Source organism: Diospyros lotus, chromosome 1 (genome assembly GCF_014633365.1).
Source record: "Diospyros lotus cultivar Yz01 chromosome 1, ASM1463336v1, whole genome shotgun sequence".
Lineage (NCBI taxonomy): Eukaryota > Viridiplantae > Streptophyta > Magnoliopsida > Ericales > Ebenaceae > Diospyros > Diospyros lotus.
In genome coordinates this window covers 31,033,900-31,045,728 of record NC_068338.1, presented here as the reverse complement: position 1 = coordinate 31,045,728, position 11,829 = coordinate 31,033,900, and the positions used below count along the sequence as shown (strand labels likewise).

The 11,829-nt window shown below is 37.4% G+C and overlaps 2 protein-coding genes across 3 annotated transcripts; one reads left to right on the top strand and one right to left on the bottom strand.

Annotated features, from left to right (window-relative positions):
• The first annotated feature begins 696 nt into the window (after positions 1 to 696).
• On the top strand, positions 697 to 6,418 carry LOC127796255 (uncharacterized). 2 transcript variants are annotated; one of them, XM_052328320.1, is made up of 4 exons: positions 697 to 862; positions 4,582 to 4,790; positions 5,808 to 5,956; positions 6,065 to 6,418. In XM_052328320.1, the coding sequence occupies exons 1-4, from the start codon at positions 817 to 819 to the stop codon at positions 6,150 to 6,152; spliced, it is 492 nt and encodes a 163-aa protein (XP_052184280.1). In that variant the 5' UTR covers positions 697 to 816; the 3' UTR covers positions 6,153 to 6,418. The 2 variants fall into 2 exon arrangements, with proteins under 2 accessions (XP_052184280.1, XP_052184272.1); XM_052328312.1 differs by having other exon boundaries at positions 710 to 862; positions 4,579 to 4,790.
• A 2,662-nt stretch (positions 6,419 to 9,080) lies between these two features.
• Positions 9,081 to 11,311, bottom strand: LOC127796226 (high affinity nitrate transporter 2.4-like). The gene is made up of 4 exons (XM_052328262.1): positions 10,441 to 11,311; positions 10,102 to 10,217; positions 9,657 to 9,967; positions 9,081 to 9,524 (listed from the first exon to the last, which is right to left on the bottom strand). Exons 1-4 carry the CDS (start codon positions 11,278 to 11,280, stop codon positions 9,172 to 9,174), a joined length of 1,620 nt encoding a protein of 539 aa, XP_052184222.1. The 5' UTR covers positions 11,281 to 11,311; the 3' UTR covers positions 9,081 to 9,171.
• Positions 11,312 to 11,829: the final 518 nt, after the last annotated feature.

Below are 11,829 nucleotides of genomic sequence, written 5' to 3'. Positions count from 1 at the left end.
TTTTATGATTGTATATATAAATATTAATTAAGTCATATCATCGTCATATATAACATTTTTATTTATAAAATGAACAGATATATATAGAGTAAGTGGCTAGTAGTGTATAAATAAATAAAATTCTGTCAAGTAATAGAACTTTTTGGATAATTATAAATTAAAAACTAAAAATATCAAGGAAGGTGGCTCCAAATTGTCGAGCTTCAAAAGTCAACCTTAATTGCCCATTTGAGCTACCAGCTGGAAGCTCGCCATTGGGCCACGTTGCAGAGGCAATTAATATGAGGATGAGTCATCTTTGTTCATCACCCACACCCAGATTTTGAATCTAACCTCACCTACAGGGGATACCTTTATGACATGTGGCAACTGGCTAGCTCCCCCAACAAAGCCAGGGATATCTGAAGTGGTACACGTGTCATCTCATCCCTCTGGCAGTAGATTTCTTTCAGCAATCAATTCAAATTCAAGATCTAAGCTCGCTGGCACATTCACCACATATGATATATGAGAGAAAATGTATCTTCATTTTATCACGTCATTATATGTTTGTTTGTGAAGATAAATATTGTTATACGTGGACTGGCAGATGACGGTCTGCCTACAATTTTGGAAACTTTTGGGTGCTCCAATCTAATTTTTGGATAATGCGGGGCGGTTTCGTGAGAATGCAATTTCAGAACTGTGTGCAGATAGGGAGGGAGGGAGGGTATGATGGTAAATCAAGCACCCGTATTTTTTTGGAGATAATAAGAAAATAAAAGAGAATGGCTGTGGCTCCTGGCTCGTACGTATGAACAGGGCTGAGACGCAGTAATGGAGCTCGCATTGCGAACTCTGCCACTCACTTCGTTTTATAGCAGTAAGATTACAAACCCTAATTTCTCTCACTCTGTTACTTCTCATTCATATTCGAAAATTCCAACTTTGTTTTTAAGAGTCCTGTTGCCGGTCTCATTCATGGCAGTGGAGATGGTGGTTTTATATTCATAAAGTAGTTGAGTTACTTAAATACATATGCGAATAAATTTCAACCAATTTGTTTTGTTTCTTAATGCGTTTAAGCTCAATTTTCGTTAATATCAACCAATTTCATTGATAGTGATTTGGTGTATATATCAGCTTCATAAATATCAACAGATTTCATTGTTTCTTGAGCTTCATTGATAGTGAATTTGGTATATTTATATAGGCATTAGTTTCATATATATTAGCTTTGGTTGGTTGGTTGGTTTGTTGTTGTGCATCTCAGTGTGATTTGATGCATCATTGATAGTGATTTGGTGAAAACCACCTTATGGATTAATTGTAAATGTTATTGATGGCGATCTGGTGAGGCCACCTTATGGATTAACCATAATATTTAAAGAGAGGGGTGCCCCGATCTTCTACATTGAATTATTTCCTGTCTCTATTTCTGGGTGCCAACTATGATGAAGTTTGGAGATAGTGATTTGGTGAAACCTCTTAATGGATTAACTGTAATCTTTAAAGAGAGGGGCATCCCCATCTTCTCCAATGAATTATTTCCTGTCCCAATTTATGGGTATTAATTATGTGAATTTGTGAAAATTCTATTTAGGTGATGCTATTGTGGGAAGCCCTAAAAGTTGTAAGTCTGGGTTGCTTCTCATCACAGATGAATGCTTCATGAATTTGGATTTTAGTGAAGGCAAAGGGTGCTCCTGCTTGGATTTTATGAAGATGATTATGTTAATTACAGGTTGTAATGGATATTTAGGGAAAGTTAAACTTGAAATTGAAAAATTTGCAGTTCAGTAAAGATGTGTGCTTAACAAGTTTGGTGGAGAGGGATGAGTATAGTGGATCATGGTTGTTAAACTCTCGATTTTACAGTTACGATTTTACGACTTTTTGCACCGAAAACCCTTACGATTTTACGATTTTGAAGTTGAATTGCACTCAATTTTACGATTTTACATGTCAAAGACTCTCTTACGATTTTATGATTTTAACAACCTTGTAGTGGATATAATCCTTTGGATGGTTCCTTTGGATATTTTTGGTGGAATGGAAATCAAGACCTTCAAGCATTATAAATCACCCCTCTTCCTATCACTTTAAACTTTTAAATGATTTGGTGGTCAATAATGTAACTCATTGGATTGTATTTGCTTGGTTTAGCCTGTCAAGTTCTTCAGAAAACCTGTGTTTTCAGGGGGATGTTGAGAGTACAAATAATCATATAAAAGAAAATTATTTCTTTCCCTAACCACTTAAATTTTCAGATCATTGGTGGTTAATAATTTAATTTATTAGAAGTATTTATTTGATTTAGAGTGCCAAGTTCTTGCCAGATTCAGGGGATGCATGTTTCTACATAAACCTCTGTTTTGATTTTGACAATGTTACTATGATTAGGAGTTGAGGTATGAATTGGAACTCAGGTAGGAGAACATCCATATAACTTTTGCAGATAATTATAGAATTATGGTTTGTAGTGAATTCACTTGAATTTTACAATGTTTGGAAAATAGTTGCCCGTGCATATCTACACTTTGCAATTAATATATATGGAGATTTATTAATTTAATGGTAAATATTGGTTTTATATGAAAGCTACTTGAATTTTACTTGAACAGGCAAAATCAAGTAAAAAGTGATTCACTAAATTTTTTATGCTTTACATTCACAGATGAGCTACATCTGTAGATCTTGTAAGTTACACAATTCTTTTCTTTGTTTCTGCTTACATATGAAAGCTTTGTTGGTGAACAACTCTTTTATATGTAAAGGAAAACAATATAGATATATCACGGTTCTGTCACCATGCACTCATGTGGGGTGATCATTCAATAACCCAAATCTCTCTCTCTCTCTCTCTCTCTCTCTATATATATATATATCCTAGACAGATTGTGAGCACAATTATCATGAGCACAGATGACAGTCCTCAAACAGCCGGACAAAACATTGACCAATATGTATTTTGGGTCATGCTATTTGTACAGAACAAATGTTACAGAAGGATTTACAGGGCAACCAAAATATCCATTTGCCCCTGCAATTAATGACCCAAATGCCCAAAATGCCCCAAATGCAGCATCTCTCTCTCCCTCTGTCTCTCTCTCGCTCTCCCTCTCATATTGTCGGCCCTAGCGGCCGAGGCAGCGGCGAGGCGAGGCGGCAAGGCGGCTGAGGCGACGCAATGAGGCGGCAGAGGCGACAGGGCGAGGCGGCGGAGGTTGTAGCGGCGAGGCGAGGCGAGGCCAGGTGGCGGGGAGAGCAGGCGAAGGCGAAGAACGGCTGCAAGTGAGGTTGCAGCGGCGAGGGAAGGGGGGAAAGGGAGAAGGGGATGAACAAGAATCAATATATCGCAAAATATCGCGATATTTTGATGTCAAAATATCACGATATATTGCGATATATCATCCCTGTAAGCTTTCTGTACAAAAGCTTCTGTACAAATAGCATTTTCCATGTATTTTAGTACTAACAAACAGTTGCCAAGTAGTTATGACATCACGAGCCATATGATTATACATGGTTACAGTGTTAACAGCTGACTGATATGCATGATACGGTTGTCTGGCATATCAATGCATCCTACATTCCAGATGCATGATATGCTTGGGTTCTTAGTCTGGATGTCAATCAGGTTCCTGCTGTGTTGTTCAGTGAGGGGCAAAAGAAAAACAAATAATTGTGATCATAATTTGATTTGTTAGTTATATGGTTCATACTTGAGCAATAAGGTCATGTTTTTCTTCAACATATGATCACCAGTGTCATGACATTACTGTTAAGAAAAACAAATTTGAAATTAGTTATGTGCAATCTTAGGTTTCCCTTCCTACAATATTAGGTCAAAGTTTGAATACGAAAGCATACTCACAGGATACATAGCCAGAAAAAAGTTGTTGCTTTTAGTATGCCTTTCCAGTCCCAAAGTTAATGGGAACGAACTGCTTTATAGGCAATTGTATCCATATGCTGTTGGCTGAGTGCTCAACACCTTGCATTCTGTATGTTCTTAAATATTTTTCCGTGGTTTAGTTTCAGAATAAATCTCATTGTGGTTTTTTAGGTGTTATGCTGTAATATAATCTAAATCATGATTTCAATATGTGCTGCAGCAAACAAATAGTTTTTCACCATATCATTGCATTAATTGTTTGGGATGCATTCACCGTTGTGTTTCCTTGTGGCCAAAAATGAAGCTTGGCCTCCTTTACATGTAGAGTAGTACATGATTCAATTTGTGATGTGTTTGGGCTCTTTTCTAGTTGTTTATATTCCCATAGATACTAAATTAATTCTGTCTAAACCACATGTTACTAGCTCATTTATATCTATTCATAAGTGTAAGCCATTAAATATGGTACATAAATGGTTTGAAACTCTGCTAGTTTGGCTGGCACATTAACTTGGTCATCCAACTTCAAGTAAATTCTAGAATGAGATCTATTTTGCTGGTAGCATTTGTACTGGAAGATCTGTAGATGCTGCATAAAAAATAAAGTATTTTCTGGTCCTATTGTGTAATATTTACAAAATGAAACTGGTTTGGTTGCATTGTAACCAATTTTATCTGATCTTAATTGTGATGCTTTGAAGCAGCAAGGGACTCCAATCCTAAAGATCATTGTTCACTTGAGAAAAATCCTCATTTTGCATCTTATGTGAAGTCAAAACAACCAAGGGGAAAAAGATCAGTAATATTGTCTGCTTTACCAGAAACAGTTGGCTCAATTGCAGTCGCTGCCACAGTCGTGGGTGCAGCAGCTACTCTTCTTGTAAAGAGAACCAAAGCTTCTAAAGAAACTGAGGTATGTAACTTCTTTAAATAATAGAAAACATTGTTTCTACAACCATGGCTGTGTTAGAACATAGAATATATGTAATTATGCCACTTAGAAACAATCACCATTTATATGCAATTAGAGAAATTGGAACTCGTATATAGAATCTGTTAAAAGTGGTACTTGGATGAACACCCTGTTACCAATCATGAGAATAGGAATAGTGTTATTAGAATATGTATTTTGCTGGCACAGATTATCTGCATTTTGGCTTTAGTGAGGTCCAATTGCAAGACATGCACGACTTTTTTCTTTATTGCTTTGAAAAGTATTAAAGTAGCATGGTTCTGGAAAACATAATTTTGACCAAAATACTTAAGGGTGTCTTCTAGTTTGGTTTTCCTGTTCGACAAACAGTAAACACTATGGGCCGCATCTAACTAATGCTAAATACAACCTATCTTTTACACTTTCAAGAATCATTTTTAATGCTTTTGTTTTCAATCTACAAGCATCTCCTGTTTTATGGACTTGTTTAATTTTAGAAAGGGAGAGGCCAATTGGTTTAAAATTGATTGTTGAAGAATCCTCTGCACTAAATCATGTCCAGTGTCAGACTTCACTTGAATTGAAGTTGGGTAAAATTGTTACGTTTTGCTTGATTTATGGAAAAACAATGATAAATTAGACACTGGTCCAAACGTTTTCTTTCCAGAGATAATGGAGCACAATTTTTAGAGGTTAAAATAGTTAGTCTGGTAATTGGCTTGCTGGCATATTGTGTTTCTTTCAATTCTATCAATATATTAAGGTTGCTACTTGCAACTACTACAATTGTGATTTATCTCCTCCTTGTTTTTCTCTTCCAAAGAATTTATAGTCAAGAATTCTACACAGGTTGAATGTTTTAGAACCAAAAAAAAAAAAAAGTCGATGACACCGTTTAGTTGGGCATTAGAAGATTAACTTGATGCATCTGAGTGTTCTTGTCTTGGCATTTACACCTCAGCTATCTTTCTGATTGCCTTCCTTCCTAAAAGGCAGGTCCCCTTGAAAACTTGTGAAGAATGTGGTGGTTCTGGTATTTGTTCTGAGTGCAAAGGGGAAGGATTTGTTCTTAAGAAATTAACAGACGAAAATGCTGCTAGAGCAAGAATGACTGCAAAGAATATGGCCACTAGATACACAGCAGGGTATGTTCCGCCCCCCCCCCCCCCCCCCCCCCCCCTTCTCTCTGTCTCTCTGTATCTATCTATCTATTTTGGATTTATGTATTATGGATGTGCCTATTGGATCTACAGGCTTCCAAAGAAATGGAGCTACTGTACAAAATGCTCGTCTGCTCGTTCCTGTAGTTCATGTGGTGGCAGTGGAAAGCTGAGCTACTAGCATTGTTCGAAATCGCTTTGGTGCTAAGATAGATGCCGTTGCCTCTATAAGACCATACAACCAGGTTCCAGCCTGGAAGATTGAGAGTGAATTAAATCTTCATTTTGTACATCTCTACATATAGTTTTGTATTAAGCCTAGTGGTTAATGAAAACTGTGCCCCTCTTTGCAGCTTAAGTTTTTCTGCTATTAGTTCTTGAACATCTTCCTAGACTTGGTTTACTATTCTTTGAGAGTAGATATAAAGAGATAACTTGAATTTTCAAGGCTCGATAAGCATTCAAGCTAATTTAGATTCATAAGCAATAATCTGAACCTTATTCTCATTTGGTGGGGTCGGCTATATATATGAATTTTAGCTTGTGATTCATCTATATTTATGATCGTAACATTTTTGTACGTGTATTATAATTTATTAGAGCTTTTTTATCAATTTTTTCTTCATCTTCTCTTATATTTCTTTAGCTATCAAGTTTTTATTTTATTTTATTTCATCCACATTTCTTATAAAAACATGTTATTGGTTTTTTTCTTGTATGAACAAACAATGTTAATAGGTTCAAATGTATCTTATGCTTAGTAAGAGCTACTCAACATGCTTATCATAGCAAATTTGACAAAATTAAGATATGAATTTCACATAAAAAAATAAGTTGGTATCTAAACCATGCCATTTAGTCAAAGCATGGAGAGAAGCTGGCTAACAAGATTCAACAAAGACTTGCTTCGCTTTACCCTAAAAGCATGCAAGATGAAGCTCCAATTCTTTTGTCTCATCTTATGATGTAGAAACTCCAAATGATACATATGACAACAGTACAAGGGAGAAATTAATTGATAATTGAACATCATCAAAGGAACATGCACATAGCGGGAAAAGTGGTACTTGGACAAACAAATCATTCTCAGGCTATCTGTCCAAGTACCACTTAGTCTAGAGGCTATTAAAAGTGGTACTTGGACAGATAATTGAACATCATCATAATTTGATTTGTTAAGAGCAGAGAGAGTCAACTCTATCCTCATGCCAAATAGCCCCAGTTTTGTTGGTTCTTTACAGATAGCCTGAATTTAGACTTCATATCTATCCAATGATGGATTCATGTTGGAAAGTCCCTTATGGTTTGAACCCAAATAAATTCAAGAGAAAATGTTAATGAATACACCCTTAATACTCAAATGTTAACACTCCGATCTTGGATCGATTGGTTGAGATGACAACATTATATTGACGAAAATGTAGTTATGACAATATTATTAATTATTATAAGTCTCTTGCCAGTACGTATGCACGAAACAATTTGTTTCTGATTTTCCACAGCTGACGTGAAGGAAAATGACAGGATGGGCTGCTGTGGTAGATTGGAAAAACTAGCACCGTACATCGCTGGTCAAAGTCATTTGCCCCTCTACTAAAATAATGATGGATTACAGTTAACTTTAATTATCTCATCAAGATCTACTAAAATAATGATAGAAAGTTTAGTAGTAAAGTAATTAAGATATGGTAAATCAAGAAATATATTTTTGATATGACATTCCATCACGAACGTTTTTGTTGCTCGACCTCACTATTCTAGCAAAGAAGATAAATCAAAAAATCATAAATGAGAAAGAAAAGTCTTTTTTCATACTCATCCAGATTACTAGACTCCCCTTGAATAAGTCGAGTCATATTTATTGTATATGATAAATGAGCAAAGTTCAATCCATGAAAAGGGCCAATTAATTGTTATTGATGGAGTTAATACTAAACTCCCACTTAACTAACAAGTTAATAGCTAAATTTTCTTGAAATTCCAAATTAATTATAATATTTATCGGCTTAATTATTATTAAGTGCAAAAATTCAAAATCAGAAACACCAAAAGGAGAGAGTGGGGGAAACTCATTTGATGTTCGTATTTTCTCTAAAGTAACTAAGGTGAGGGGATTTAGTTTTGTGTGCAAAAAAATGTCTTACTCTACTTATTAGGCATTAGGTTAAGGGCTAAGCCTGTATTAATTAATTTACTTTTTGTAGAGATATTTTTACGTACCAAGAGGGAATTTTTTTCTGTACCCTAAGACATAACTAACTAAATACATTTTATTTAAAAAAAATAATTATATTAAATACACTCTATGTTCATACTTTAATCACCCTTCCATTAATTTGGCTGAGTACACTTGCCAAATTGTTAGGCGACCGTTGACCCTCTTAATTTGGTTCATATCCAGAGTAGGCGAAATTGAAATTGGGCCCGTAATACTATTTCTGCATTTATACTATTTTTTTTTTACAAAATTATCAAAATTTTGTTACGTAATTAAAAGTATATAAATTTTTGAAAATTGTATGAAATAAGGTTTATAATTTTTGTAAAACATGTACAACACTGGGTATATATATAGTTATGGTAGTTGTCCATCGGGTGTATTGGGTAGGCCGACAGATTCAACGGTTAAGATTTAGTTAATTATGTCGTTTAACTAAAAATAAAAATAAAAAAAATAAATTAAAGAGTCTTTAGTAACATGATCAAATAGAATATATATATATATATATATATATATAGCCTCACGATCATAAATCTATCTGATGGATCTAAATACTTTTAAATGCATCATCAAGGTAAGGTACAAATTTTGCATGCTACATATAATTGGTCACATAATATTAAATACAGACTAAAAAACAAATACTATACTATATGGGTCATGCTACATGTATATCATTTTTGTATATTTTGGGCTACACAAGAGGTATTATGACCAAAATACCCTGCGCCTCTCCATGCGCCTCTATGCGCCTCAGAGGGATATTTTTGTCATTGATACACCTTTATGTAGTTTAAGGTGTACACAAAGGTGTACCAATAACATTTTTCATACTATATAGTATATTGCTATTGTGGGACTGTGGATTCATAAATTTCCATATCCGAATATATATATATCATCTATGAAGTACTTGTTTATTGACATCATCCACTCGCAAACTATATCATAAGATGCTGAATCTCTATCTATTCACAAATTAAACATGCGACGGAGTGCCGCCGGACGGAGTCGGCGCAGACACAATTCTGTTGCCGCGCTCCGACCGGCTGTTCTCCGCGAACTTGACGCTTCCATGGTGCAAACCCTTCTGCTTCTCCTCCTCGTTCCACTCCGACGCGTAGTAGTATTCTTCCGTGTATTTTGCATCTTTCGACGGCGGCAGCAGCATGCTTCCCCACTGCGGGAAGTGCACCAGAGCCACCGGAAGGGTGCAAACCACCGCCATGACCCCCATCCACGTCAGCCCTCTGGCGGTGGAGAATCTCGAGCCGGAGAAGAACACCAGCTGCGTCAGCCCACCTCCGACGTTCCCTCCCGCCCCCGTGAAACCTGTCATATCAATTAACACATTGATTAAGTATATATTTAACAAAAGAGATAAAAGAAGACAAATGAAAAAGTTAATCAATACGAGACACTTGAATGTAATATTATTAAAGATAGAAAGGAACTGTAGGCGACCTGATATTAGTCCTAGGGCTCGGCGAGAGACAAAGGGTATGATGCCGTATGTGGCTCCGCAGGCGGCTTGAGCTCCGATGGAGAAGAGGACCATGGCGACGATGGCAATGGGGAGGGAATTGGCGAGGCCGAGCCAGATGCAGAAGACTCCGCCTAGGGTTTGGACCACATAGAGGGTCCATAGCCGGCCTCTCATACCGTATCTTTTGGCCGCTAGGTCCGATGCGTAGCCTCCGAAAGGCCGGGCCACAATGTTGGCCATGCCGAAGCTGGCGGCGATGATTCCGGCAGTGTGAAGCTTGAGATTAAACCTGCAGTTAATTTAATTAGTTAAAGCTTTAATTTGGTAAGTTGGAATATATATATATATATATATAGTAATTTGCATTGCTGAAAATTGAAGCGAATCAAGATAAGAATTAGGGCACAGCAGAGCAGAGCAGACCTGTCGTAGAAATACTCTGCGATGATGTTGTTTATGCAAAGCTCAACTCCCATGGAATAGCCATAGACGAAGGAGAAGAGCCATGTTCTATAATTTGTGACAGCATGCCAGAACACCTGAAGAAAATTTGTTATTAGAACTTAATTTGTGTTAATTTTGTAACTATATATTTAATTGTGTTCTTCTCTTTGAATATAATATAACCATTAATTTATAGTACTCATTACCCGTCGTATTTTAATTATATCTATGGATTCATTTCAAGAGAAGGCATTTTTGAAAAGCCACGAAAGAATATATATATATATATATATATATTAATTATAAGACTCTGATCACCTTGGAAAACTTGTCTTTGTGGACATCACCCCTCTTCTGGAGAGTACTGAGGTTGCCATCAGGCAAGTCCTGGCCAAGAGTCAAGACCATGACGCCGACGATAACATGAAGCCAGGCGGGGATGAAGAAGGCGATCCTCCAGGAGGTGAAAGGGGTTGCTCCGCACAGTTTGATCACGTGATACAGGAAAGGCATGAGAAGCTGCGTCACTCCACCGCCCATATCTCCCCACCCGGCAGTGGCGCCATTAACGAGGCCAATAATCTTGCTGTTGAACATGGTGCTCACCCAGAACTGGCAGGACACGAACGTGGCCATGGAGAAGCCGATCATAAAGCGGACGGCGATGTAGCCCTGGGCGGACGAAACGAAAGAAATGCAGAACACGGTGGGGGCCGTTAAGAGGTTGAGGAAAGCACAGCCGAATCTGGGGCCGATGAGGTCGCAGACGACGCCCATTACGAGGCGAGAGAAGATGCTGCCGGAGACGGAGGCGACGCCTGCGTTGCCGATGTCGGAGCGGGTGAGGTCGAGGTTGTCGCGGATGATGGGGACGAGAGGGGCGGCGGCGAAGGTGGAGACGAAGCAGGTGAAGAAGGAGAGCCAGGAGAGGTGGAAGGAGCGCATGTGGGGTTGGGCAAAGGAGAAGATTTTGATTGCATTGGCCTTGTGCTCGGAGTCGACTGGTAAGTCGAACTTGGGAATGGGTTTGATAGGAGGGACTGACAAAGAGAAAGCGGTTTGTTGTAAGTCAGTAATTCTACTGCCGGAAGCCCCATGGATGTTGGAGCTTCCACCTGTAATGTCCGAGGACTTGCCTTCGCTTCTATCTACAGCCATTCTCTCTCTCTCTCTCTCTCTCTCTAGCTTAGGCTTGATGGTGTGGGAGAGGAAGTGGTGCCATGCATGCTACTTATAACGGATGGGCCGTTGACGTTGTGAAAAAGCCCTCCCGTTAGGAAAACAAAGAAATTAGTTAAAAAAGGAGGGGAGAGAGAGAGAGAGAGAAATGGCCTCGTCCTGGCTCATAAATTTTGCCAAGTTCTTCTGTCTGGTAATTAGGAAAACAGTGAAGGGTAAAAACATATGCACCAAATCAGAGACGAATTTTAATAATAATAATAATTACAAACATTCACTGCATAAAAATTATTAATATATAATTTTAAAGATAGATTTAAAGACAAATTTAGAAAAATAGTTTTAAAGGTAAATTTAGAAATGAGAAATTACCCGTCTCTAATTTAGAGACAGAATAAGAGCCGAATTATTTTTGTCTCTGATTTTTTTTGGCTCAAAGACAGATTTAGAAACATAAATTTCCTAGAAGAAATGAAAAATTTTCAAAGACGAAATTTTTTTATCTCTAAGCTAAGGGTAGAGACAGAA